Source organism: Pseudophryne corroboree, assembly GCF_028390025.1.
Source record: "Pseudophryne corroboree isolate aPseCor3 chromosome 3 unlocalized genomic scaffold, aPseCor3.hap2 SUPER_3_unloc_3, whole genome shotgun sequence".
NCBI classification, from domain to species: Eukaryota; Metazoa; Chordata; class Amphibia; order Anura; family Myobatrachidae; genus Pseudophryne; species Pseudophryne corroboree.
In genome coordinates, this window is record NW_026967519.1 from 1,098,420 (window position 1) to 1,121,836 (window position 23,417).

Consider the following 23,417-nt stretch of genomic DNA (forward strand, 5'->3'; position numbering starts at 1 on the left):
TACATTACCAGGAAAGTCCAGGAACAGAGCATTTTCTCCCTCATGGAGAGGGTCAGGTAGGCAAGTATGTTATAAACCCCTAATAAATGGAAAAGATACTGCGATCTGCATGATATAAAACAATGCAATGTGGAGTTTGTCAGCAATAAGTAATAGGGACACTTGATGATAAATATAATAAAAGCACAAAATCACACATCTGACCACACACATTTGCAGCATTATAAAGTGTCATACACCTGTAGCAGAGGCTGATGGGTAATGCTATATAAAAATAACAGATTTACATGAATGTTGTCATTCATGCAACAATGTGCTGGCTCCTGCAGATACATTGTAATGTGCAAATAGCAGCACTGCATTCGCCCCTTTCCATTATAAGTCGAAGAGGATTCCAGAGGGCAAAATCAAGAGGCTACATATTGTCTTCTGAACAGGCACCTTGTTATGTGAGACAGTGAGTGCTCCTCGGTTACAGTTGGTCTTTAGGAAAATGGCCGACATCCGAGCAACATTTTCATTTTACCACTAGATGACTCTAGTGTTTCAGTGGGAGATCTGGAGAACAAAGATATATACAGTAGATAGATGTCTGTCTTCCAGCCTGAGAGAAGACAGAGACCCCATCACCCAGACCAACAGTACCTGGATATAACAGCTAATTATTATCAGGTGTGATATTAGTGTAACCTGTGTATAGGGATCAGTGTGTATCAGGGGTGTGATATCAGTGTGTATCAGGGGTGTGATATCAGTGTGTATCAGGGGTGTGATATCATTGTGTATCAGGGGTGTGATATCAGTGTGTGACCTGTGTATAGGGATCAGTGTGTATCAGCTGTGTGACCTGTGTATAGGGATCAGTGTGTATCAGGAGTGTGATATCAGTGTGTGACCTGTGTATAGGGATCAGTGTGTATCAGGGGTGTGATATCAGTGTGTGACCTGTGTATAGGGATCAGTGTGTATCAGGGGTGTGATATCAGTGTGTGACCTGTGTATAGGGATCAGTGTGTATCAGGAGTGTGATATCAGTGTGTGACCTGTGTATAGAGATCAGTGTGTATCAGGAGTGTGATATCAGTGTGTGACCTGTGTATAGAGATCAGTGTGTATCAGGAGTGTGATATCAGTGTGTGACCTGTGTATAGAGATCAGTGTGTATCAGGGGTGTGATATCAGTGTGTGACGTGTGTATAGGGATCAGTGTGTATCAGGGGTGTGATATCAGTGTGTGCCCTGTCTATAGGGATCAGTGTGTATCAGGTGTGTGATATCAGTGTGTGACCTGTGTATAGGGATCAGTGTGTATCAGGAGCATGATATCGGTGTGTGACCTGTGTATAGGGATCATGTGTATCAGGGGTGTAATATCAGTGTGACCTGTGTATAGGGATCAGTGTGTATCAGGGGTGTGATATCAGTGTGTGACCTGTGTATAGGGATCAGTGTGTATCAGGGGTGTGATATCAGTGTGTGACCTGTGTATAGGGATCAGTGTGTATCAGATGTGCGATATCAGTGTGTGTCCTGTCTATAGGGACCAGTGTGTATCAGGGGTGTGATATCGGTCTGTGACCTGTGTATAGAGATCAGTGTGTATCAGGGGTGTGATATCAGTGTGTGATCTGTGTATAGGGATCAGTGTGTATCAGGGGTGTGATATCAGTGTGTGACCTGTGTATAGGGATCAGTGTGTATCAGGGGTGTGATATCAGTGTGTGACCTGTGTATAGGGATCAGTGTGTATCAGAGGTGTGATATCAGTGTGTGACCTGTGTATAGAGATCAGTGTGTATCAGGGATGTGATATCAGTGTGTGACCTGTGTATAGGGATCAGTGTGTATCAGGGGTGTGATATCAGTGTGTGACCTGTGTATAGGGATCAGTGTGTATCAGGGGTGTGATATCAGTCTGTGACCTGTGTATAGAGATCAGTGTGTATCAGAGGTGTGATATCAATGTGTGACCTGTGTATAGGGATCAGTGTGTATCAGATGTGTGATATCAGTGTGTGTCCTGTCTATAGGGACCAGTGTGTATCAGGGGTGTGATATCGGTCTGTGACCTGTGTATAGAGATCAGTGTGTATCAGGGGTGTGATATCAGTGTGTGACCTGTGTATAGGGATCAGTGTGTATCAGGAGTGTGATATCGGTGTGTGACCTGTGTATAGGGATCAGTGTGTATCAGGAGTGTGATATCAGTGTGTGACCTGTGTATAGGGATCAGTGTGTATCAGGAGTGTGATATCAGTCTGTGACCTGTGTATAGAGATCAGTATGTATCAGAGGTGTGATATCAGTGTGTGACCTGTGTATAGGGATCAGTGTGTATCAGATGTGCGATATCAGTGTGTGTCCTGTCTATAGGGACCAGTGTGTATCAGGGGTGTGATATCGGTCTGTGACCTGTGTATAGAGATCAGTGTGTATCAGGGGTGTGATATCAGTGTGTGATCTGTGTATAGGGATCAGTGTGTATCAGGGGTGTGATATCAGTGTGTGACCTGTGTATAGGGATCAGTGTGTATCAGGGGTGTGATATCAGTGTGTGACCTGTGTATAGGGATCAGTGTGTATCAGAGGTGTGATATCAGTGTGTGACCTGTGTATAGAGATCAGTGTGTATCAGTGGTGTGATATCAGTGTGTGACCTGTGTATAGGGATCAGTGTGTATCAGAGGTGTGATATCAGTGTGTGACCTGTGTATAGAGATCAGTGTGTATCAGGGGTGTGATATCAGTGTGTGACCTGTGTATAGGGATCAGTGTGTATCAGGGGTGTGATATCAGTGTGTGACCTGTGTATAGGGATCAGTGTGTATCAGGGGTGTGATATCAGTCTGTGACCTGTGTATAGGGATCAGTGTGTATCAGGTGTGTGATATTAGTGTGACCTGTGTATAGGGATCAGTGTGTATCAGGGGTGTGATATCAGTGTGTGACCTGTGTATAGGGATCAGTGTGTATCAGAGGTGTGATATCAGTGTGTGACCTTTGTATAGGGATCAGTGTGTATCAGGTGTGTGATATCAGTCTGTGACCTGTGTATTGGGATCAGTGTGTATCAGGGGTGTGATATCAGTGTGTGACCTGTGTATAGAGATCAGTGTGTATCAGAGGTGTGATATCAATGTGTGACCTGTGTATAGAGATCAGTGTGTATCAGAGGTGTGATATCAATGTGTGACCTGTGTATAGGGATCAGTGTGTATCAGAGGTGTGATATCAGTGTGTGACCTGTGTATAGGGATCAGGGGTGTGATGTCAGTGTGTGACCTGTGTATAGGGACCAGTGTGTATCAGGGGTGTGATATCAGTGTGTGACCTGTGTATAGGGATCAGTGTGTATCAGAGGTGTGATATCAGTGTGTGACCTGTGTATAGGGATCAGGGGTGTGATGTCAGTGTGTGACCTGTGTATAGGGACCAGTGTGTATCAGGGGTGTGATATCAGTGTGTGACCTGTGTATAGGGATCAGTGTGTATCAGAGGTGTGATATCAGTGTGTGACCTTTGTATAGGGATCAGTGTGTATCAGGTGTGTGATATTAGTGTGACCTGTGTATAGGGATCAGTGTGTATCAGGGGTGTGATATCAGTGTGTGACCTGTGTATAGGGATCAGTGTGTATCAGGGGTGTGATATCAGTGTGTGACCTGTGTATAGAGATCAGTGTGTATCAGAGGTGTGATATCAATGTGTGACCTGTGTATAGGGATCAGTGTGTATCAGATGTGTGATATCAGTGTGTGTCCTGTCTATAGGGACCAGTGTGTATCAGGGGTGTGATATCAGTGTGTGACCTGTGTATTGGGATCAGTGTGTATCAGGGGTGTGATATCAGTCTGTGACCTGTGTATTGGGATCAGTGTGTATCAGGGGTGTGATATCAGTGTGTGACCTGTGTATAGAGATCAGTGTGTATCAGAGGTGTGATATCAGTGTGTGACCTGTGTATAGGGATCAGGGGTGTGATGTCAGTGTGTGACCTGTGTATAGGGACCAGTGTGTATCAGGGGTGTGATATCAGTGTGTGACCTGTGTATAGGGATCAGTGTGTATCAGAGGTGTGATATCAGTGTGTGACCTTTGTATAGGGATCAGTGTGTATCAGGTGTGTGATATTAGTGTGACCTGTGTATAGGGATCAGTGTGTATCAGGGGTGTGATATCAGTCTGTGACCTGTGTATTGGGATCAGTGTGTATCAGGGGTGTGATATCAGTGTGTGACCTGTGTATAGAGATCAGTGTGTATCAGAGGTGTGATATCAATGTGTGACCTGTGTATAGGGATCAGTGTGTATCAGAGGTGTGATATCAGTGTGTGACCTGTGTATAGGGATCAGGGGTGTGATGTCAGTGTGTGACCTGTGTATAGGGACCAGTGTGTATCAGGGGTGTGATATCAGTGTGTGACCTGTGTATAGGGATCAGTGTGTATCAGGGGTGTGATATCAGTCTGTGACCTGTGTATAGAGATCAGTGTGTATCAGAGGTGTGATATCAATGTGTGACCTGTGTATAGGGATCAGTGTGTATCAGATGTGTGATATCAGTGTGTGTCCTGTCTATAGGGACCAGTGTGTATCAGGGGTGTGATATCAGTGTGTGACCTGTGTATTGGGATCAGTGTGTATCAGGGGTGTGATATCAGTCTGTGACCTGTGTATTGGGATCAGTGTGTATCAGGGGTGTGATATCAGTGTGTGACCTGTGTATAGAGATCAGTGTGTATCAGAGGTGTGATATCAATGTGTGACCTGTGTATAGGGATCAGTGTGTATCAGAGGTGTGATATCAGTGTGTGACCTGTGTATAGGGATCAGGGGTGTGATGTCAGTGTGTGACCTGTGTATAGGGACCAGTGTGTATCAGGGGTGTGATATCAGTGTGTGACCTGTGTATAGGGATCAGTGTGTATCAGAGGTGTGATATCAGTGTGTGACCTTTGTATAGGGATCAGTGTGTATCAGGTGTGTGATATTAGTGTGACCTGTGTATAGGGATCAGTGTGTATCAGGGGTGTGATATCAGTGTGTGACCTGTGTATTGGGATCAGTGTGTATCAGGGGTGTGATATCAGTCTGTGACCTGTGTATTGGGATCAGTGTGTATCAGGGGTGTGATATCAGTGTGTGACCTGTGTATAGAGATCAGTGTGTATCAGAGGTGTGATATCAATGTGTGACCTGTGTATAGGGATCAGTGTGTATCAGAGGTGTGATATCAGTGTGTGACCTGTGTATAGGGATCAGGGGTGTGATGTCAGTGTGTGACCTGTGTATAGGGACCAGTGTGTATCAGGGGTGTGATATCAGTGTGTGACCTGTGTATAGGGATCAGTGTGTATCAGGGGTGTGATATCAGTCTGTGACCTGTGTATAGAGATCAGTGTGTATCAGAGGTGTGATATCAATGTGTGACCTGTGTATAGGGATCAGTGTGTATCAGATGTGTGATATCAGTGTGTGTCCTGTCTATAGGGACCAGTGTGTATCAGGGGTGTGATATCGGTCTGTGACATGTGTATAGAGATCAGTGTGTATCAGGAGTGTGATATCAGTGTGTGACCTGTGTATAGGGATCAGTGTGTATCAGAGGTGTGATATCAGTGTGTGACCTGTGTATAGGGATCAGTGTGTATCAGGGGTGTGATATCAGTGTGTGACCTGTGTATAGGGATCAGTGTGTATCAGAGGTGTGATATCAGTGTGTGACCTGTGTATAGAGATCAGTGTGTATCAGGGGTGTGATATCAGTGTGTGACCTGTGTATAGGGATCAGTGTGTATCAGGGGTGTGATATCAGTGTGTGACCTGTGTATAGGGATCAGTGTATATCAGGGGTGTGATATCAGTCTGTGACCTGTGTATAGAGATCAGTGTGTATCAGAGGTGTGATATCAATGTGTGACCTGTGTATAGGGATCAGTGTGTATCAGAGGTGTGATATCAATGTGTGACCTGTGTATAGGGATCAGTGTGTATCAGGGGTGTGATATCAGTGTGTATCAGGGGTGTGATATCAGTGTGTGACCTGTGTATAGAGATCAGTGTGTATCAGGGGTGTGATATCAGTGTGTGACCTGTGTATAGGGATCAGTGTGTATCAGATGTGTGATATCAGTGTGTGTCCTGTCTATAGGGATCAGTGTGTATCAGGGGTGTGATATCGGTCTGTGACCTGTGTATAGGGATCAGTGTGTATCAGGGGTGTGATATCAGTGTATGACCTGTTTATAGGGATCAGTGTGTATCAGGGGTGTGATATCAGTGTGTGACCTGTGTATAGGGATCAGTGTGTATCAGAGGTGTGATATCAGTGTGTGACCTGTGTATAGAGATCAGTGTGTATCAGGGGTGTGATATCAGTGTGTGACCTGTGTATAGGGATCAGTGTGCATCAGGGGTGTGATATCAGTGTGTGACCTGTGTATAGGGATCAGTGTGTATCAGGGGTGTGATATCAGTGTGTGACCTGTGTATATAGATCAGTATGTATCAGGGGTGTGATATCAGTGTGTGACCTGTGTATAGGGATCAGTGTGTATCAGGGGTGTGATATCGGTGTGTGACCTGTGTATAGAGATCAGTGTGTATCAGGGGTGTGATATCAGTGTGTGACCTGTGTATAGGGATCAGGGGTGTAATATCAGTGTGTGACCTGTGTATAGGGATCAGTGTGTATCAGGGGTGTGATATCAGTGTGTGACCTGTGTATAGAGATCAGTGTGTATCAGAGGTGTGATATCAATGTGTGACCTGTGTATAGGGATCAGTGTGTATCAGAGGTGTGATATCAGTGTGTGACCTGTGTATAGGGATCAGGGGTGTGATATCAGTGTGTGACCTGTGTATAGGGATCAGGGGTGTGATGTCAGTGTGTGACCTGTGTATAGGGACCAGTGTGTATCAGGGGTGTGATATCAGTGTGTGACCTGTGTATAGGGATCAGTGTGTATCAGAGGTGTGATATCAGTGTGTGACCTTTGTATAGGGATCAGTGTGTATCAGGTGTGTGATATTAGTGTGACCTGTGTATAGGGATCAGTGTGTATCAGGGGTGTGATATCAGTGTGTGACCTGTGTATTGGGATCAGTGTGTATCAGGGGTGTGATATCAGTCTGTGACCTGTGTATTGGGATCAGTGTGTATCAGGGGTGTGATATCAGTGTGTGACCTGTGTATAGAGATCAGTGTGTATCAGAGGTGTGATATCAATGTGTGACCTGTGTATAGGGATCAGTGTGTATCAGAGGTGTGATATCAGTGTGTGACCTGTGTATAGGGATCAGGGGTGTGATGTCAGTGTGTGACCTGTGTATAGGGACCAGTGTGTATCAGGGGTGTGATATCAGTGTGTGACCTGTGTATAGGGATCAGTGTGTATCAGAGGTGTGATATCAGTGTGTGACCTTTGTATAGGGATCAGTGTGTATCAGGTGTGTGATATTAGTGTGACCTGTGTATAGGGATCAGTGTGTATCAGGGGTGTGATATCAGTGTGTGACCTGTGTATAGGGATCAGTGTGTATCAGGGGTGTGATATCCGTGTGTGACCTGTGTATAGGGATCAGTGTGTATCAGGGGTGTGATATCAGTGTGTGACCTGTGTATTGGGATCAGTGTGTATCAGGGGTGTGATATCAGTCTGTGACCTGTGTATAGGGATCAGTGTGTATCAGGGGTGTGATATGTGATATCAGTGTGTGACCTGTCTATAGGGATCAGTGTGTATCCGGGGTGTGATATCAGTCTGTGACCTGTATATAGGGATCCGTGTGTATCAGGTGTGTTATATCAGTGTGTGAAAAGTGTGTGGTCATGTTTTTACAATGTAAGCTCTCACGAGCAGGGCCCTCTTCCCTCATGTGCTTTTCCATCTCCTACATAATCTATCTGCTTTGTAATACTCCCTTTGACGGCACCAAATTCCTCAGTTTTCTGCCACCCTGATACTTATTTCAGTGACGTCTGCTGATGCAGCTATGTTTATATACCCTGTACTTGTCCTATATTGTCTTGAACTGTAAGTCACTGTTTTCTTTTTTCTTTTTTTTTTTTATAATAATTTTTTATAGTCACTGTTTTCTTGTTTTGCTAATTTGTTTATGTACTCTGTAACTGGGCGCTGCAAATCCGATGTGGCGCCATATAAATAAAGGATGATAATAATAATAACAAATAATAATAATAATATCATAATAATAAAAATTCCTGTGTCACTGTTTTGGGTCCCAACATAAATCATCGTTTTGACCGGGTGTGGTATGACTTGCCGACGCTTGGGATCCCGACCACCCAGCATACCGACGCCGGGATCCCAACTACCGGAATGCCGGCAGCGGGGCGAGCGCAAATAAGCCCCTTGCAGGCTCACTGCGCTCGCCACGCTGCGGTCACGGTGGCACGCTACATGCCTCACGCTATTTATTCTCCCTAGAGGGGGGTTGTGGACACCCCAAGAGGGAGAATAGGTGTCGGGATTCCGGCGTCGGTATACTGTGCGCCGGGATCCCAACAGCCGGCATACTGAATACCACCCTTTTGACCTCCACACATGCCCCTCAGTATAATCCCACATGCCGCGGCTCCCTCTAATTTATTTTATTGTAAGATATAAACAAATATTAGAATAATGTGTAGAATCAGTCAAAGAAACTAAAAGCAGTGAGAGAAAAATCTGTACAGAATGTCTCTATGTAAATTATAATAGCTTCCAAATCCACGTGAGGCTATAAAGCTTCAATTCAAAGCGATGCACATTAAGCAATATACAGTAGCATTGTGTGTAAGGCAGTGACTGACCTTATCCACTCCTGTGTAACACTGAGCAGGCCTCTTGGTCTCCGGTAGAAGGCAAAACTTAATGCTCTCCTAGTATTCCATATCTGAATAAGTAAGTTCCATGTATGCTCCATGATGTGTTTGTTTTTAATGGTTATTTTTATTCCTAGACCATTGAAATGTGAGGAAACGGAGACTCTTTAATTAATGTCACAAATCTCAGAGGATGGATAAGGACACGGGTCATGTAACTGAGCAAATATTCAGTCTCACCCTGGAGATCATCTTCTTGCTGACTGGAGAGGTGAGGGATTCTGGTAGTGTCACAGTGACGTCACTCTTATCTCTATTACTGACACAGGGACCTAACTGGGGAGGTGAGGGAGTCTGGGAGTGTCACTATGACATCACTCCTATCTCTATTACTGACACAGGGACCTGACTGGGGAGGTGAGGGAGTCTGGGAGTGTCACTATGACATCACTCCTATCTCTATTACTGACACAGGGACCTGACTGGGGAGGTGAGGGAGTCTGGAAGTGTCACAGTTACATCACTCCTATCTCTAATACTGACACAGGGACCTGACTGGGGAGGTGAGGGTGTCTGGGAGTGTCACAGTGACATCACTCTTATCTCTATTACTGACACAGGGACCTGACTGGGGAGGTGAGGGAGTCTGGGAGTGTCACAGTGACATCACTCTTATCTCTATTACTGACAAAGGGACATGACTGGGGAGGTGAGGGAGTGTGGGAGCCACTCTCAGATACAGTATCAGTGCCTCAGTCATCTCAGCTTTAAGCTTAGTAGCAGGTAGTCAGTTTAATATACTACTATTAGTTCCCAAATCCTCACTGATGTGTAGTGTAGACAGTGTATATGACAAATTGTTACAGATAGGACAGGGCTTATATTTAACAACTGAGCCATTTGACTATTTTGTACATTTAACCTCTAAAAAGAAACTACTCCACATAAGTGGATTTTCCCTTGAGTTTTTATCAGTGTCTCTTCCAATACACAGGATTATACAGTAGTGAAGAAGACATCTAGGGATTGTGTGACACCCAGGAGCCATCCCCGTGTGTCAGGAGGACTGAGCAGGACCCAGAGCCTCATCCCGGTGCCTCCACCTCACTCACTGATACATGAGAGACACAATGACCAGAAGATCCTGGAAATCACCAACAAGATCATTCAGCTGCTGACTGGAGAGGTGACTGCTGGGAATTGAACATTATACAGTAACACCAGGGGATGTGTCTGGGTGATGACTGGAGAGTTGACTGCTGGGAATGGGACATTATACGGTAACACCAGGGGATGTATCTGGGTGATGACTGCTGGGAATAGGAGATTATACAGTAACACCAGGGGATGTGTCCGGGTGATGACTGGAGAGGTGACTGCTGGGAGTGGGACATTATACAGTGACACCAGGGGATGTGTCTGGGTGATGACTGGAGAGGTGACTGCTGGGAATGGGGCATTATACAGTAACACCAGGGGATGTGTCTGGGTGATGACTGGAGAGGTGACTGCTGGGAATGGGGCATTATACAGTAACACCAGGGGATGTGACTGGGTGATGACTGGAGAGGTGACTGCTGGGAATAGGAGATTATACAGTAACACCAGGGGATGTGTCCGGGTGATGACTGGAGAGGTGACTGCTGGGAGTGGGACATTATACAGTGACACCAGGGGATGTGTCTGGGTGATGACTGGAGAGGTGACTGCTGGGATTTGGGGCATTATACAGTAACACCATGGGATGTGTCTGGGTGATGACTGGAGAGGTGACTGCTGGGAATAGGAGATTATACAGTAACACCAGGGGATGTGTCCGGGTGATGACTGGAGAGGTGACTGCTGGGAATGGGACATTATACAGTAGCACTAGGGGATGTGTCTGGGTGATGACTGGAGAGGTGACTGCTGGGAAATGGACATTATACAGTAACACCTGGGGATGTGTCTGGGTGATGACTGGATGGGTGACTGCTGGGAATGGGACATTATACAGTAACACCAGGGGATGTGTCTGGGTGATGACTGGAGAGGTGGCTGCTGGAAATGGGACATTATACAGTAACACCAGGGGATGTGTCTGGGTGATGACTGGAGAGGTGACTGCTGGGAATGGGACATTATACAGTAACACCAGGGAATGTGTCTGGGTGATGACTGGAGAGGTGACTGCTGGGAATGGGACATTATACAGCAACACCGGGGGGGGTGTCTGGGTGATGACTGGAGAGGTGACTGCTGGGAATGGGACATTATACAGTAACACCAGGGGATGTGTCTGGGTGATGACTGGAGAGGTGACTGCTGGGAATGGGGCATTATACAGTAACACCAGGGGATGTGTCTGGGTGATGACTGGAGAGGTGACTGCTGGGAATGGGACATTATACAGTAACACCAGGGGATGTGTCTGGGTGATGGCTGGAGAGGTGACTGCTGGGAATGGGGCATTATACAGTAACACCTTGGGATGTGTCTGGGTGATGACTGGAGAGGTGACTGCTGGGAATGGGGCATTATACAGTAACACCAGGGGATGTGTCTGGGTGATGACTGGAGAAGTGACTGCTGGGAATGGGGCATTATACAGTAACAGTAACACCAGGGGATGTGTCTGGGTGATGACTGGAGAGGTGACTGCTGGGAATGGGGCATTATACAGTAACACCAGGGGATGTGTCTGGGTGATGACTGTATCATTGTATATGTCAGGTTCCTATAAGGTGTGAGGATGTCACTGTCTATTTCTCCATGGAGGAGTGGGAGTATATAGAGGAACACAGGGGTCTGTACAAGGACGTGATGATGGAGAATCACCGGCCCCTTACATCACTGGGTAAGAGGAGACTGTCATATAGTGTAATGGAGAGAGCAGCTATGGAGCCACCTAGATACACATCACCTGATAATCACATGTATACAATGTACTCAGTCACTGTGTGTCTCCTACAGATGGGGCCAGTAACAGGAATACCCCAGAGAGATGTCCCCGTCCTCTTTATTCCCAGGATCATACAGAGGAGAATCACAGTGTCCCACAGGAGAGACGGGTAGGGTCTCACACAATACTGAAATACAGATGAATATACACTTAAGGATTTGTACTGAAGGTGTTTGAATTTTGAACACTGATATTTTTATGTTATTTAGGGTGAAGATCATATTGATGTTAAAGTAGAAGATATAAAAGTAGAAGAGCAGACACATGTGATGGGTGATCAGCAGTGTAAGGAGGAGGAAATCCCTACAGATATCAGCACAGGTGAGTAATAATCACATATTCTCCTTGTTCAGTCACTACAGCAATCTGTTATTCTCCACCATCTACTGTTAGTGCAGACTAGTAAGGGCAAAGTATCTGCCCATTGGAGGAGTCAGGAGCCATCAGCCCCTATTATACTCCTGCTCTCCCCCTCACATCATGTTACTGTGTGTTACAAGCCCAGAGATCTGATCAGTCTCCTCCCCACACTCTCTGGTGTATCTCATACATCAGGAGCCATCAGAACCTATTATACTCCTGCTCTTCCCCTCACATCATGTCACTGTGTGTTACCAGCCCAGAGATCTGACCAGTCTCCTCCCCACACTCTCTGGTGTATCTCATACATCAGGAGCAATCAGCCCCTATTATACTCCTGCTCTCCCCCTCACATCATGTCACTGTGTGTTACCAGCCCAGAGATCTGATCAGTCTCCTCCCCACACTCTCTGGTGTATCTCATACATCAGGAGCCATCAGCCTCTATTATACTCCTGCTCTCCCCCTCACATCATGTCACTGTGTGTTACCAGCCCAGAGATCTGATCAGTCTCCTCCCCACACTCTCTGGTGTATCTCATACATCAGGAGCAATCAGCCCCTATTATACTCCTGCTCTCCCCCTCACATCATGTCACTGTGTCCTACCAGTCCAGAGATCTGACCTACGTTGGACATCCTGAAAATCTGCTCCAGTGTTTCCACCTTGGACATCCTGAAAACCTGCACCTGCCCTCATGTTCCAGCATATGGGCAATTCAGAAAACCTGCACGTCCTTGTGTTCTAGCGTCAGGTATATACTGATAACCAGCATCCTGTTCCAGTGTCATCACCTCGGCTAACCTCTCCTGCGCAGCTAACGCTGCTCCTACCACATGCCATCCGGCCCTGGTATCCTCTTTACTGCAGTAGCTCACCTCCTCGCCCTCTGTTGGTTTTGGTGGTCTGCATGAAGAACAGCATCATAAAGCCTTCCAGCTTCTCCAATACACCAGTACACTCAACTAGCCAAAAGAGTCCTGACCCGAATATTAATCCTCTTTGTGTCGTGATATGGGTTTTATGTATTAGGGTCTGTGTTCTGTGAAGCAGCACAATTTTGGGCCTCTTGGCTGCAGATTTAAAGCTGCAATCCTCTAAAAGGCAAGACCAACCTTATAGACTACAGAGCCATAGGTATGTAGACATCCAGACATCACACCCACATGTGCTTCTTGAACATCTCATTACAAAACCATGAGCAGTAATATCAAGTTCTTCCACAGAATACTTTTTGATGGACCTAGTAGTGTCCACCGTGTACATTGCCATGCTGAACCTGGAAATGCCCTACTCCTAACTCTGTTGCCACAAAGTTGGAAGTACACAGGTCTCTAGAATATCATTGTATGCTAGTATTAACATGTCCCTTAAATGGAACTAAAGAGTCCAGCCCAATTCAGGAAAACCCACCTAAGACCATTATTCATCTCCTGTCTTTCATCCTGCTGCCAGATGGTGAGGCATCTCTCGTCACTCCAGGAGATGTGTTTCCAATGCCACAGCGTCCAACGACTATGTGCTTATACCAATCCCAGCTATGTTTGGAATTGCACATGGTGACCTAATGCTTGTGTGCAAATATTTGGCCATGGAAACACAATCTATGAAGCTCCCACCGAACGTATCTTATGCTGACTCTTTCAGAAGACGTGTGATTTTTTAACACTCCTGTTCTGTTGTTGTTCCTAGACATCTCCACTTCCCAATACTAGCACTTACAGATTACCAGGGCAGAAGTTTGGAGAACGGAGTTGCTGGAAAGTTGAAGTCCTATTACACTGCCACATTGGAAGTCACTGAGCTCCTCAATTTAACCCATTCTACTGCAGATCGCACGGCTTTTGTTTCATGCACCTGTTAGCATTGGAGGTGGCTGTAACCGCCAAACACACTAATTATAATAAGAATTTACTCACCGGTAATTCTATTTCTCGTAGTCCGTAGTGGATGCTGGGGACTCCGTAAGGACCATGGGGAATAGACGGGCTCCGCAGGAGACTGGGCACTCTAAAGAAAGATTAGGTACTATCTGGTGTGCACTGGATACTCCCTCTATGCCCCTCCTCCGGACCTCAGTTAGGGAAACTGTGCCTGGAAGAGCTGACATTACAAGGAAAGGATTTTGGAATCCAGGGTAAGACTCATACCAGCCACACCAATCACACCATACAACTCGTGATAAGAAACCCAGTTAACAGTATGAACAACAACTGAGCATCACTCAACGGATGGCTCATAACAATAACCCTTTATTAAGCAATAACTATATACACGTATTGCAGAAAGTCCGCACTTGGGACGGGCATCCACTACGGACTACGAGAAATAGAATTACCGGTGAGTACATTCTTATTTTCTCTAACGTCCTAGTGGATGCTGGGGACTCCGTAAGGACCATGGGGATTATACCAAAGCTCCCAAACGGACGGGAGATTGCGGATGACTCTGCAGCACCGAATGGGCAAACACAAGGTCCTCCTCAGCCAGGTTATCAAACTTGTAGAACTTTGCAAATGTGTTTGAACCCGACCAAGTAGCAGCTCGGCAAAGCTGTAAAGCCGAGACCCCTCGGGCAGCCGCCCAAGAAAAGCCCACATTCCTTGTGGAATGGGCTTTCACTGATTTTGGATGCGGCAATCCAGCCGCAGAATGAGCCTGCTGAATCGTGTTACAGATCCAGCGAGCAATAGTTTGACTTGAAGCAGGAGCACCCAGCTTGTTGGATGCATACAGGATAAACAGCGAGTCAGTCTCCCTGACTCCAGCCGTTCTGGTGACATAAATCTTCAAAGCCTGGACTACGTCCAGCAACTTGGAGTCCTCCAAGTCACGAGTAGCCGCAGGCACCACAATAGGTTGGTTTAAATGAAAAGATGACACCACCTTTGCCCTGTCCATATGGAAAACCAGATAGGGGCTTTTACATGACAAAGCCGCCAATTCTGACACACACCTAGCCGAAGCTAAGGCCAACAGCATGACAACTTTCCACGTGAGATACTTTAGCTCCACGGTCTTAAGTGGCTCAAACCCAGTGGGATTTTAGGAAATTCAACACCACGTTAAGATCCCAAGGTGCCACTAGTGGCACAAAAGGGAGCTGAATATGCAGCACTCCCTTAACAAACGTCTGAACCTCAGGCAGTGAAGCCAGTTCTTTTTGAAAGAAAATGGATAGGGCCGAAATCTGGACCTTTATGGACCCTAATTTTAGGCCCAAAGTCACCCCTGACTGTAGGAAGTGCAGGAATCGACCCAGCTGGAATTCATCTGTAGGGGCCTTCCTGGCCTCACACCAAGCAACATATTTTCGCCATATACGGTGATAATGCTTTGCTGTCACGTCCTTCCTAGCCTTTATCAGCGTAGTAATAACTTAATCCGGAATGCCCTTTTCTCTATCGTCCTAAGTGGATGCTGGGGTTCCTGAAAGGACCATGGGGAATAGCGGCTCCGCAGGAGACAGGGCACAAAAAAGTAAAGCTTTTACCAGATCAGGTGGTGTGCACTGGCTCCTCCCCCTATGACCCTCCTCCAGACTCCAGTTAGATTTTGTGCCCGAACGAGAAGGGTGCAATCTAGGTGGCTCTCCTAAAGAGCTGCTTAGAGAAAGTTTAGCTTAGGTTTTTTACTTTACAGTGAGTCCTGCTGGCAACAGGATCACTGCAACGAGGGACTTAGGGGAGAAGTAGTGAACTCACCTGCGTGCAGAGTGGATTTGCTGCTTGGCTACTGGACACTAGCTCCAGAGGGACGATCACAGGTACAGCCTGGATGGTCACCGGAGCCGCGCCGCCGGCCCCCTTGCAGACGCTGAAGAGAGAAGAGGTCCAAATTCGGCGGCTGAAGACTCCTGAGTCTTCATAAAGGTAGCGCACAGCACTGCAGCTGTGCGCCATTTTCCTCTCAGCACACTTCACACAACAGTCACTGAGGGTGCAGAGCGCTGGGGGGGGCGCTCTGAGAGGCAAATAAAAACCTTATTAGAGGCAAAAAATACCTCACATATAGCCCACAGAGGCTATATGGAGATATTTAACCCCTGCCTAACTTCAAAAATAGCGGGAGACGAGGCCGCCGAAAAAGGGGCGGGGCCTATCTCCTCAGCACACAGCGCCATTTTCTCTCACAGAAAAGCTGGAGAGAAGGCTCCCAGGCTCTCCCCTGCACTGCACTACAGAAACAGGGTTAAAACAGAGAGGGGGGGCACTGATTTTGGCGATATTGTATATATATAAAAGATGCTATAAGGGAGAAACACTTATATAAGGTTGTCCCTATATAATTATAGCGTTTTTGGTGTGTGCTGGCAGACTCTCCCTCTGTCTCCCCAAAGGGCTAGTGGGTCCTGTCCTCTGTCAGAGCATTCCCGGTGTGTGTGCTGTGTGTCGGTACGTGTGTGTCGACATGTATGAGGACGATGTTGGTGAGGAGGCGGAGAAATTGCCTGTAATGGTGATGTCACTCTCTAGGGAGTCGACACCGGAATGGATGGCTTATTTAGAGAATTACGTGAGAATGTCAACACGCTGCAAGGTCGGTTGACGACATGAGACGGCCGACAATCTATTAGGACCGGTCCAGGCGTCTCAGAAACACCGTCAGGGGTTTTAAAAACGCCCATTTACCTCAGTCGGTCGACACAGACACAGACACGGACACTGAATACAGTGTCGACGGTGAATAAACAAACGTATTTCTCATTAGGGCCACACGTTAAGGGCAATGAAGGAGGTGTTACGTGTTTCTGATACTACAAGTACCACAAGAAAGGGTATTATGTGGGAGTGAAAAAAACTACCTGTAGTTTTTCCTGAATCAGATAAAATAAAATGAAGTGTGTGATGATGCGTAGGGTTACCCCGATAGCAAATATTGGCGTTATACCCTTTCCCGCCAGAAATTAGGGTACGTTGGGAAACACCCCTTAGGGTGATAAGGCGCTCACACGCTTATCAAGTGGCGTTACCGTCTCCAGATACGGCCGCCCTCAAGGAGCCAGCTGATAGGAAGCTGGAAAAATATCCTAAAAAGTATATACACACATACGGTGGTTATACTGCGACCAGCGATCGCCATCAGCCTGGAGATGCAGTGCTGGGTTGGCTTGGTCGGATTCCCTGACTGAAAATATTTTATTCATGTACAGCATTTAATAGGATGCATTCTATATATATGTATGTGAGATGCACAGAGGGATATTTGCTCTCTGGCATCAAGATAAGTGCGTTGTCCATATCTCCCAGAAGATGTCAGGGACACGACAGTGGTCAGGTGATACAGATCCCATACGGCAGATGGAAGTATTGCTGTATAAAGGGAAGGAGTTATTTGGGGGTCGGTCCATCGGACCTGGGGACCACAGCAACAGCTGGGAAATCCAACCTTTTTTACCCCAAGTTACATCTCAGCTAAAAAAGACACCGTCTTTTCAGCCTCAATCTTTCCTTTCCCATGAGGGCATGCAGGCAAAAGGCCAGTCATATCTGCCCAGACATAGAGGTAAGGGAAGTAGACTGCAGCAGGCAGCCCTTTCCCAGGAAAAGAAGCCCTCCACCGCGTCTGCCAAGTCCTCAGCATGACGCTGGGGCCGTGCAAGCGGACTCAAGGTGGGGGGGTAGTCTCAAGAGTCTCAGGGCGCAGTGGGATCGCTCGCAAGTTGACCCCTAGATCGTACGAGTATTATCCCAGGGGTAAAGATTGGAGAGTCGAGACATCTTCTCCTCGCAGCTTCCTGAAGTCTGCTTTACCAACGGCTCCCTCCGACAGGGAGGCAGCATTGGAAACAATTCACAAGCTGTATATCCAGCAGGTGATAATCAAAGTACCCCTCCTACGACAAGGAAAAGGGTATTATTTTTCCACACTATATTGTGGTACTGAAGCCAGACGGCTTGGTGACACATAGTCTAAATCTAAAATGTTTTGAACACTTACATAAAAGGTTCAAATCGAGATAAAGTCACTCAGAGCAGTGATAGCGAACCGGAAAAAAGGGGACTATATGGTGTCCCTGGACATCAAGGATTACCTCCATGTCCAAAATTTGTCCTTCTCATCAAGGGTACCTCTGGTTCGTGGTACAGAACTGTCAATATCAGTTTCAGACGATGCCGTTTGAATTATCCACGGCACCCCGCGCCTTTTTACCAAGGTAATGGCCGAAAAGATGTTTCTTCAAAGAAAAAAGGCATCTAAATTATCCCTTACTTGCACGACCTAAAAAGGGCAAGTTCCAGAGAACAGTTGGAGGTCGGAAGAGCACTATCTAAAGTAGTTCTTCGACGGCACGACTGGATTCTAAATATTCCAAGAATCGCAGCTGTTTTCCGACGATACGTCTGCTGTTCCTAGGGATGATTCTGGACACGGTTCAGAAAAAGGTTTTTCTTCCCGAGGAAAAAGCCAAGGAGTTATCCGACCTGTCAGGAACCTCCTAAAACCAGGAAAGGTGTCTGTACATCAATGCAAAGGACAAGGGTATATCTTCTGTGGTGGTTGCAAAAGGCTCATCTATTGGAGGGCCGCAGATTCGGCATACAGGATTTGATCCTGGTGACCACGGACGCCAGCCTGAGAGGTTGGGGAGCAGTCACACAAGGAAGAAACTTCCAGGGGGTATGGACGAACCTGGAAAAGTCTATTCACATAAACATTCTGGTACTAAGAGCAATCTAAAATGCTCTAAGCCAGGCGGAACCACTCCTGCAAGGAAAACCGGTGTTGATTCAGTCGGACAACATCACGGCGGTCGCCCATGTAAACAGACAGGGCGGCACAAGAAGCAGGAGTGCAATGGCAGAAGCTGCCAAGATTCTTCGCTGGGCGGAGAATCACGTAATAGCACTGTCAGCAGTGTTCTTCCCGGGCGTGGACAACTGGGAAGCAGACTTCCTCAGCAGACACGATATACACCCGGGAGAGGGGGGTCTTCATCCAGAAGTCTTCCACATGCTAATAAACTGTTGGGAAAGACCAATGGTAGACATGATGGCGTCTCGCCTCAACAAGAAACTGGACAAGTATTGCGCCAGGTCAAGAGATCCACAGGCAATAGCTGTGGACGCACTGGTAACACCTTGGGTGTACAAATCAGTATATGTGTTTCCTCCTCTGCCTCTCATACCAAAGGTATTGAAGATTATACGGTGAGGAGGAGTAAGAAATACTAGTGGCTCCGGATTGGCCAAGAAGGACTTGGTACCCGGAACTTCAAGAGTTGGTCACGGACGACCCGTGCCCTCTACTTCTGAGAAGGGACCTGCTACAACAGGGTCCCTGTCTCTTTCAAGACTTACCGCGGCTGCGTTTGACGGCATGGCGGTTGAACGCCAGATCCTAAAAGGGAAAGGCATTCCAGAAGAAGTCATTCCTACCTTGATTAAGGCAAGGAAGGAAGTCACCGCGAAACATTATCACCGCATTTGGCGAAAATATGTCGCGTGGTGCGAGGATCGGAGTGTTCCGACGGAGAAATTTCAACTGGGTCGTTTCCTACATTTCCTACAATCAGGATTGTCTAGGGGTCTCAAATTGAGATCTATTAAGGTTCAAATTTCGGCCCTGTCAATATTCTTCCAAAAAGAATTGGCCTCAGTTCCTGAGGTACAGACTTTTGTTAAAGGAGTACTGCATATACAGCCTCCTGTGGTGCCTCCGGTGGCACCGTGGGATCTAAATGTAGTTTTAGATTTCCTCAAATCCCATTGGTTTGAACCATTGAAAAAGGTGGATTTTAAATATCTCACATGGAAAGTGACTATGTTACTGGCCCTGGCTTCCGCCAGGAGAGTATCTGAATTGGCGGCTTTATCTTATAAAAGCCCTTATCTAATCTTCCATTCGGATAGGGCAGAACTGAGGACTCGTCCGCATTTTCTCCCTAAGGTGGTATCAGCGTTTCACCTGAACCAACCTATTGTGGTGCCTGCGGCCACTGGCGACTTGGAGGACTCCAAGTTGTTGGACGTTGTCAGAGCCTTAAAAATATACATTTCAAGGACGGCTGAAGTCAGAAAATCTGACTCGCTGTTGATACTATATGCACCCAACAAGTTGGGTGCCCCTGCTTCTAAGCAGACGATTGCTCGTTGGATTTGTAACACAATTCAACTTGCTCATTCTGTGGCAGGCCTGCCACAGCCTAAATCTGTTAAGGCCCATTCCACAAGGAAGGTGGGCTCATCTTGGGCGGCTGCCCGAGGGGTCTCGGCATTACAATTCTGCCGAGCAGCTACGTGGTCGGGGGAAAACACGTTTGTAAAATTCTACAAATTTGATACCCTGGCAAAAGAGGACTTGGAATTCTCTCATTCGGTGCTGCAGAGTCATCCGCACTCTCCCGCCCGTTTGGGAGCTTTGGTATAATCCCCATGGTCCTTTCAGGAACCCCAGCATCCACTTAGGACGATAGAGAAAATAAGAATTTACTTACCGATAATTCTATTTCTCGGAGTCCGTAGTGGATGCTGGGCGCCCATCCCAAGTGCGGATTATCTGCAATACTGTACATAGTTATTGTTAACAAATTCGGGTTATATTGTTAAGGAGCCATCTTTAAGAGGCTCTTTCTGTTATCATACTGTTAACTGGGTTTAGATCACAAGTTGTACGGTGTGATTGGTGTGGCTGGTATGAGTCTTACCCGGGATTCAAATTGCCTCCCTTATTGTGTACGCTCGTCCGGGCACAGTACCTAACTGGAGTCTGGAGGAGGGTCATAGGGGGAGGAGCCAGTGCACACCACCTGATCTGGTAAAAGCTTTACTTTTTTGTGCCCTGTCTCCTGCGGAGCCGCTATTCCCCATGGTCCTTTCAGGAACCCCAGCATCCACTACGGACTCCGAGAAATAGAATTATCGGTAAGTAAATTCTTATTTTCTGCTAGGATCCGGCGTTCAACCGCCATGCCGTCAAACGCAGCCGCGGTAAGTCTTGGAACAGACAGGGCCCTTGTTGCAACAGGTCCTGTCTTGAGAGGCAGAGGCCAGGGGTCCTCTGAGATCATCTCTAGTAGTTCTGGGTACCAAGTCCTTCTTGGCCAATCCGGAACAATGAGTATTGTTCCCACTCCTCTTTTTCTTACTATTCTCAGTACCTTGGGTATGAGAGGAAGAGGAGGAAACACATAGACCGACTGGAACACCCACGGTGTTACTAGTGCGTCCACAGCTATCGCCTGAGGGTCCCTTGACCTGGCGCAATATATTTTTAGCTTTTTGTTGAGGTGGGACACCATCATGTCCACCTGTGGCAGTTCCCATCGATCTGCGATCTGCGTGAAGACTTCCTGATGAAGTCCCCACTCTCCCGGGAGGAGGTCGTGTCTGCTGAGGAAGTCTGCTTCCCAGTTGTCCACTCCCGGAATGAACACTGCTGCCAGTGCTTGCACGTGATTTTCCGCCCAACGAAGAATCTTTGTGGCTTCCGCCATTGCCACCCTGCTTCTTGTGCCGCCCTGGCGGTTTACATGGGCGACCGCCGTGATGTTGTCTGACTGAATCAGCACTGGTTGGTCTCGAAGCAGAGGCTCTGCTTGACTCAGGGCGTTGTATATGGCCCTTAGTTCCAGCAGATTTATGTGCAGACAAGTCTCCTGACTTGACCACAACCCTTGGAAGTTTCTTCCCTGAATGACTGCCCCCCATCCTCAGAGGCTTGCATCCGTGGTCACCAGGACCCAGTCCTGTATGCCGAACCTGCGGCCCTCGAGAAGGTGGGCCCTTTGCAGCCACCATAGAACAGACACCCCGGCCCTGGGGGACAGGGTGATCAGTCGATGCATCTGAAGATGCGACCTGGACCACTTGTCCAGCAGATCCCACTGAAAGATCCCCGCATGGAACCTGCCGAATGGAATGGCTTCGTATGACGCCACCATCTTTCCCCTCACTCGCGTGCAGTGATGCACCGATACCTGTTTTGGTTTTAGGAGGTCTCTGACCAGAGTCACGAGCTCCTGTGCCGCCTTCTCCGGGAGAAACACCTTCATCTGGACTGTGTCCAGAATCATGCCCAGGAAGGGCAGACGCGTCGTAGGAATCAGCTGCGACTTTGGAATATTCAGAATCCATCCGTGTTGACGCAACACTTCCTGAGAGTGTGCTACGCTTATCAGCAACTGCTCCCTGGACCGCGCCTTTATGAGGAGATCGTTCAAGTATGGGATAATTGTAACCCCTTGCTTCCGAAGGAGCACCATCATCTCCGCCATTACCTTGGTAAATATTCTCGGTGCCGTGGACAGGCCAAACGGCAACGTCTGGAATTGGTAATGACAGTCCTGTACCACAAACCTGAGGTACTCCTGAGGAGGCGGATAAATGGGGACATGCCAGTAAGCATCCTTGATGTCCAGAGATACCATAAAATCCCCCTCCTCCAGGCTTGCAATGACCGCTCTGAGCGATTCCATTTTGAATTTGAATTTCTTCAGATAGATGTTCAGGGATTTTAAATTCAGAATGGGTCTGACCGAACCGTCCGGTTTCGGTACCACAAACATAGTGGAATAGTAGCCCCTTCCCCTTTGAAGGGGGGGAACCTCTACCACCACCTGCTGGAGAAAATTTTTTGTGAATTGCCGCCAACACTACCTCCCTTTCCATGGGGGAAGCTGGCAAGGCCGATTTTAGGTAACTGTGAGGGGGGGTCACTTCGAATTCCAGCTTGTATCCCTGAGATACAATTTGTATAGCCCAAGGATCTACCTGTGAGCGAACCCATTGGTTGCTGAAAATTCGGAGACGCGCCCCCACCGCTCCTGGCTCCGCCTGTGGAGCCCCAGCGTCATGCGGTGGATTTAGTGAAAGCTGGGGAGGACTTTTGTTCCTGGGAACTAGCTGCACGGTGCAGCTTCTTTCCTCTACCCCTGCCTCTGGCAAGAAAAGATGCACCTCTGACTTTCTTGCTCTTTTGCGAACGAAAGAACTGGATTTGGTAATACGGTGCTTTCTTAGGCTGTGGAGGTACATAAGGCAAGAAATTTGACTACCCAGCCGTAGCTGTGGAAACTTGGTCCGAGAGACCGTCCCCAAACAATTCCTCACCCTTATAAGGTAAAACCTCCATGTGTTTTTTAGAGTCTGCATCCCCTGTCCATTGCCGTGTCCATAAGACCCTTCTGGCAGAGATGGACATTGCATTTACTCTAGAGCTCAGCAGGCAAATGTCCCTCTGGGCATCCCGCATATATAGGACCGCGTCCTTGATATGTGCCAGGGTCATCAAAACAGAGTCTCTGTCCAGGGTATCTATCTCCTCAGACAGAGTATCCGTCCATGCCG

The 23,417-nt window shown here is 47.3% G+C and overlaps 1 protein-coding gene across 1 annotated transcript in view; it reads left to right on the top strand.

The window, feature by feature from the left end:
* Positions 1-294: 294 nt before the first annotated feature.
* LOC134983962 (gastrula zinc finger protein XlCGF26.1-like) overlaps positions 295-23,417 on the top strand; it is a 30,949-nt gene continuing 7,826 nt past the window's right edge. The window contains exons 1-6 of the mRNA XM_063949599.1: positions 295-672; positions 8,965-9,098; positions 9,822-10,013; positions 11,540-11,663; positions 11,780-11,877; positions 11,978-12,089. Of these exons, the coding sequence (XP_063805669.1) occupies positions 9,021-9,098; positions 9,822-10,013; positions 11,540-11,663; positions 11,780-11,877; positions 11,978-12,089 (604 nt within the window). The 5' untranslated portion in view covers positions 295-672; positions 8,965-9,020. The remainder of the gene's footprint in view (positions 673-8,964; positions 9,099-9,821; positions 10,014-11,539; positions 11,664-11,779; positions 11,878-11,977; positions 12,090-23,417) is intronic.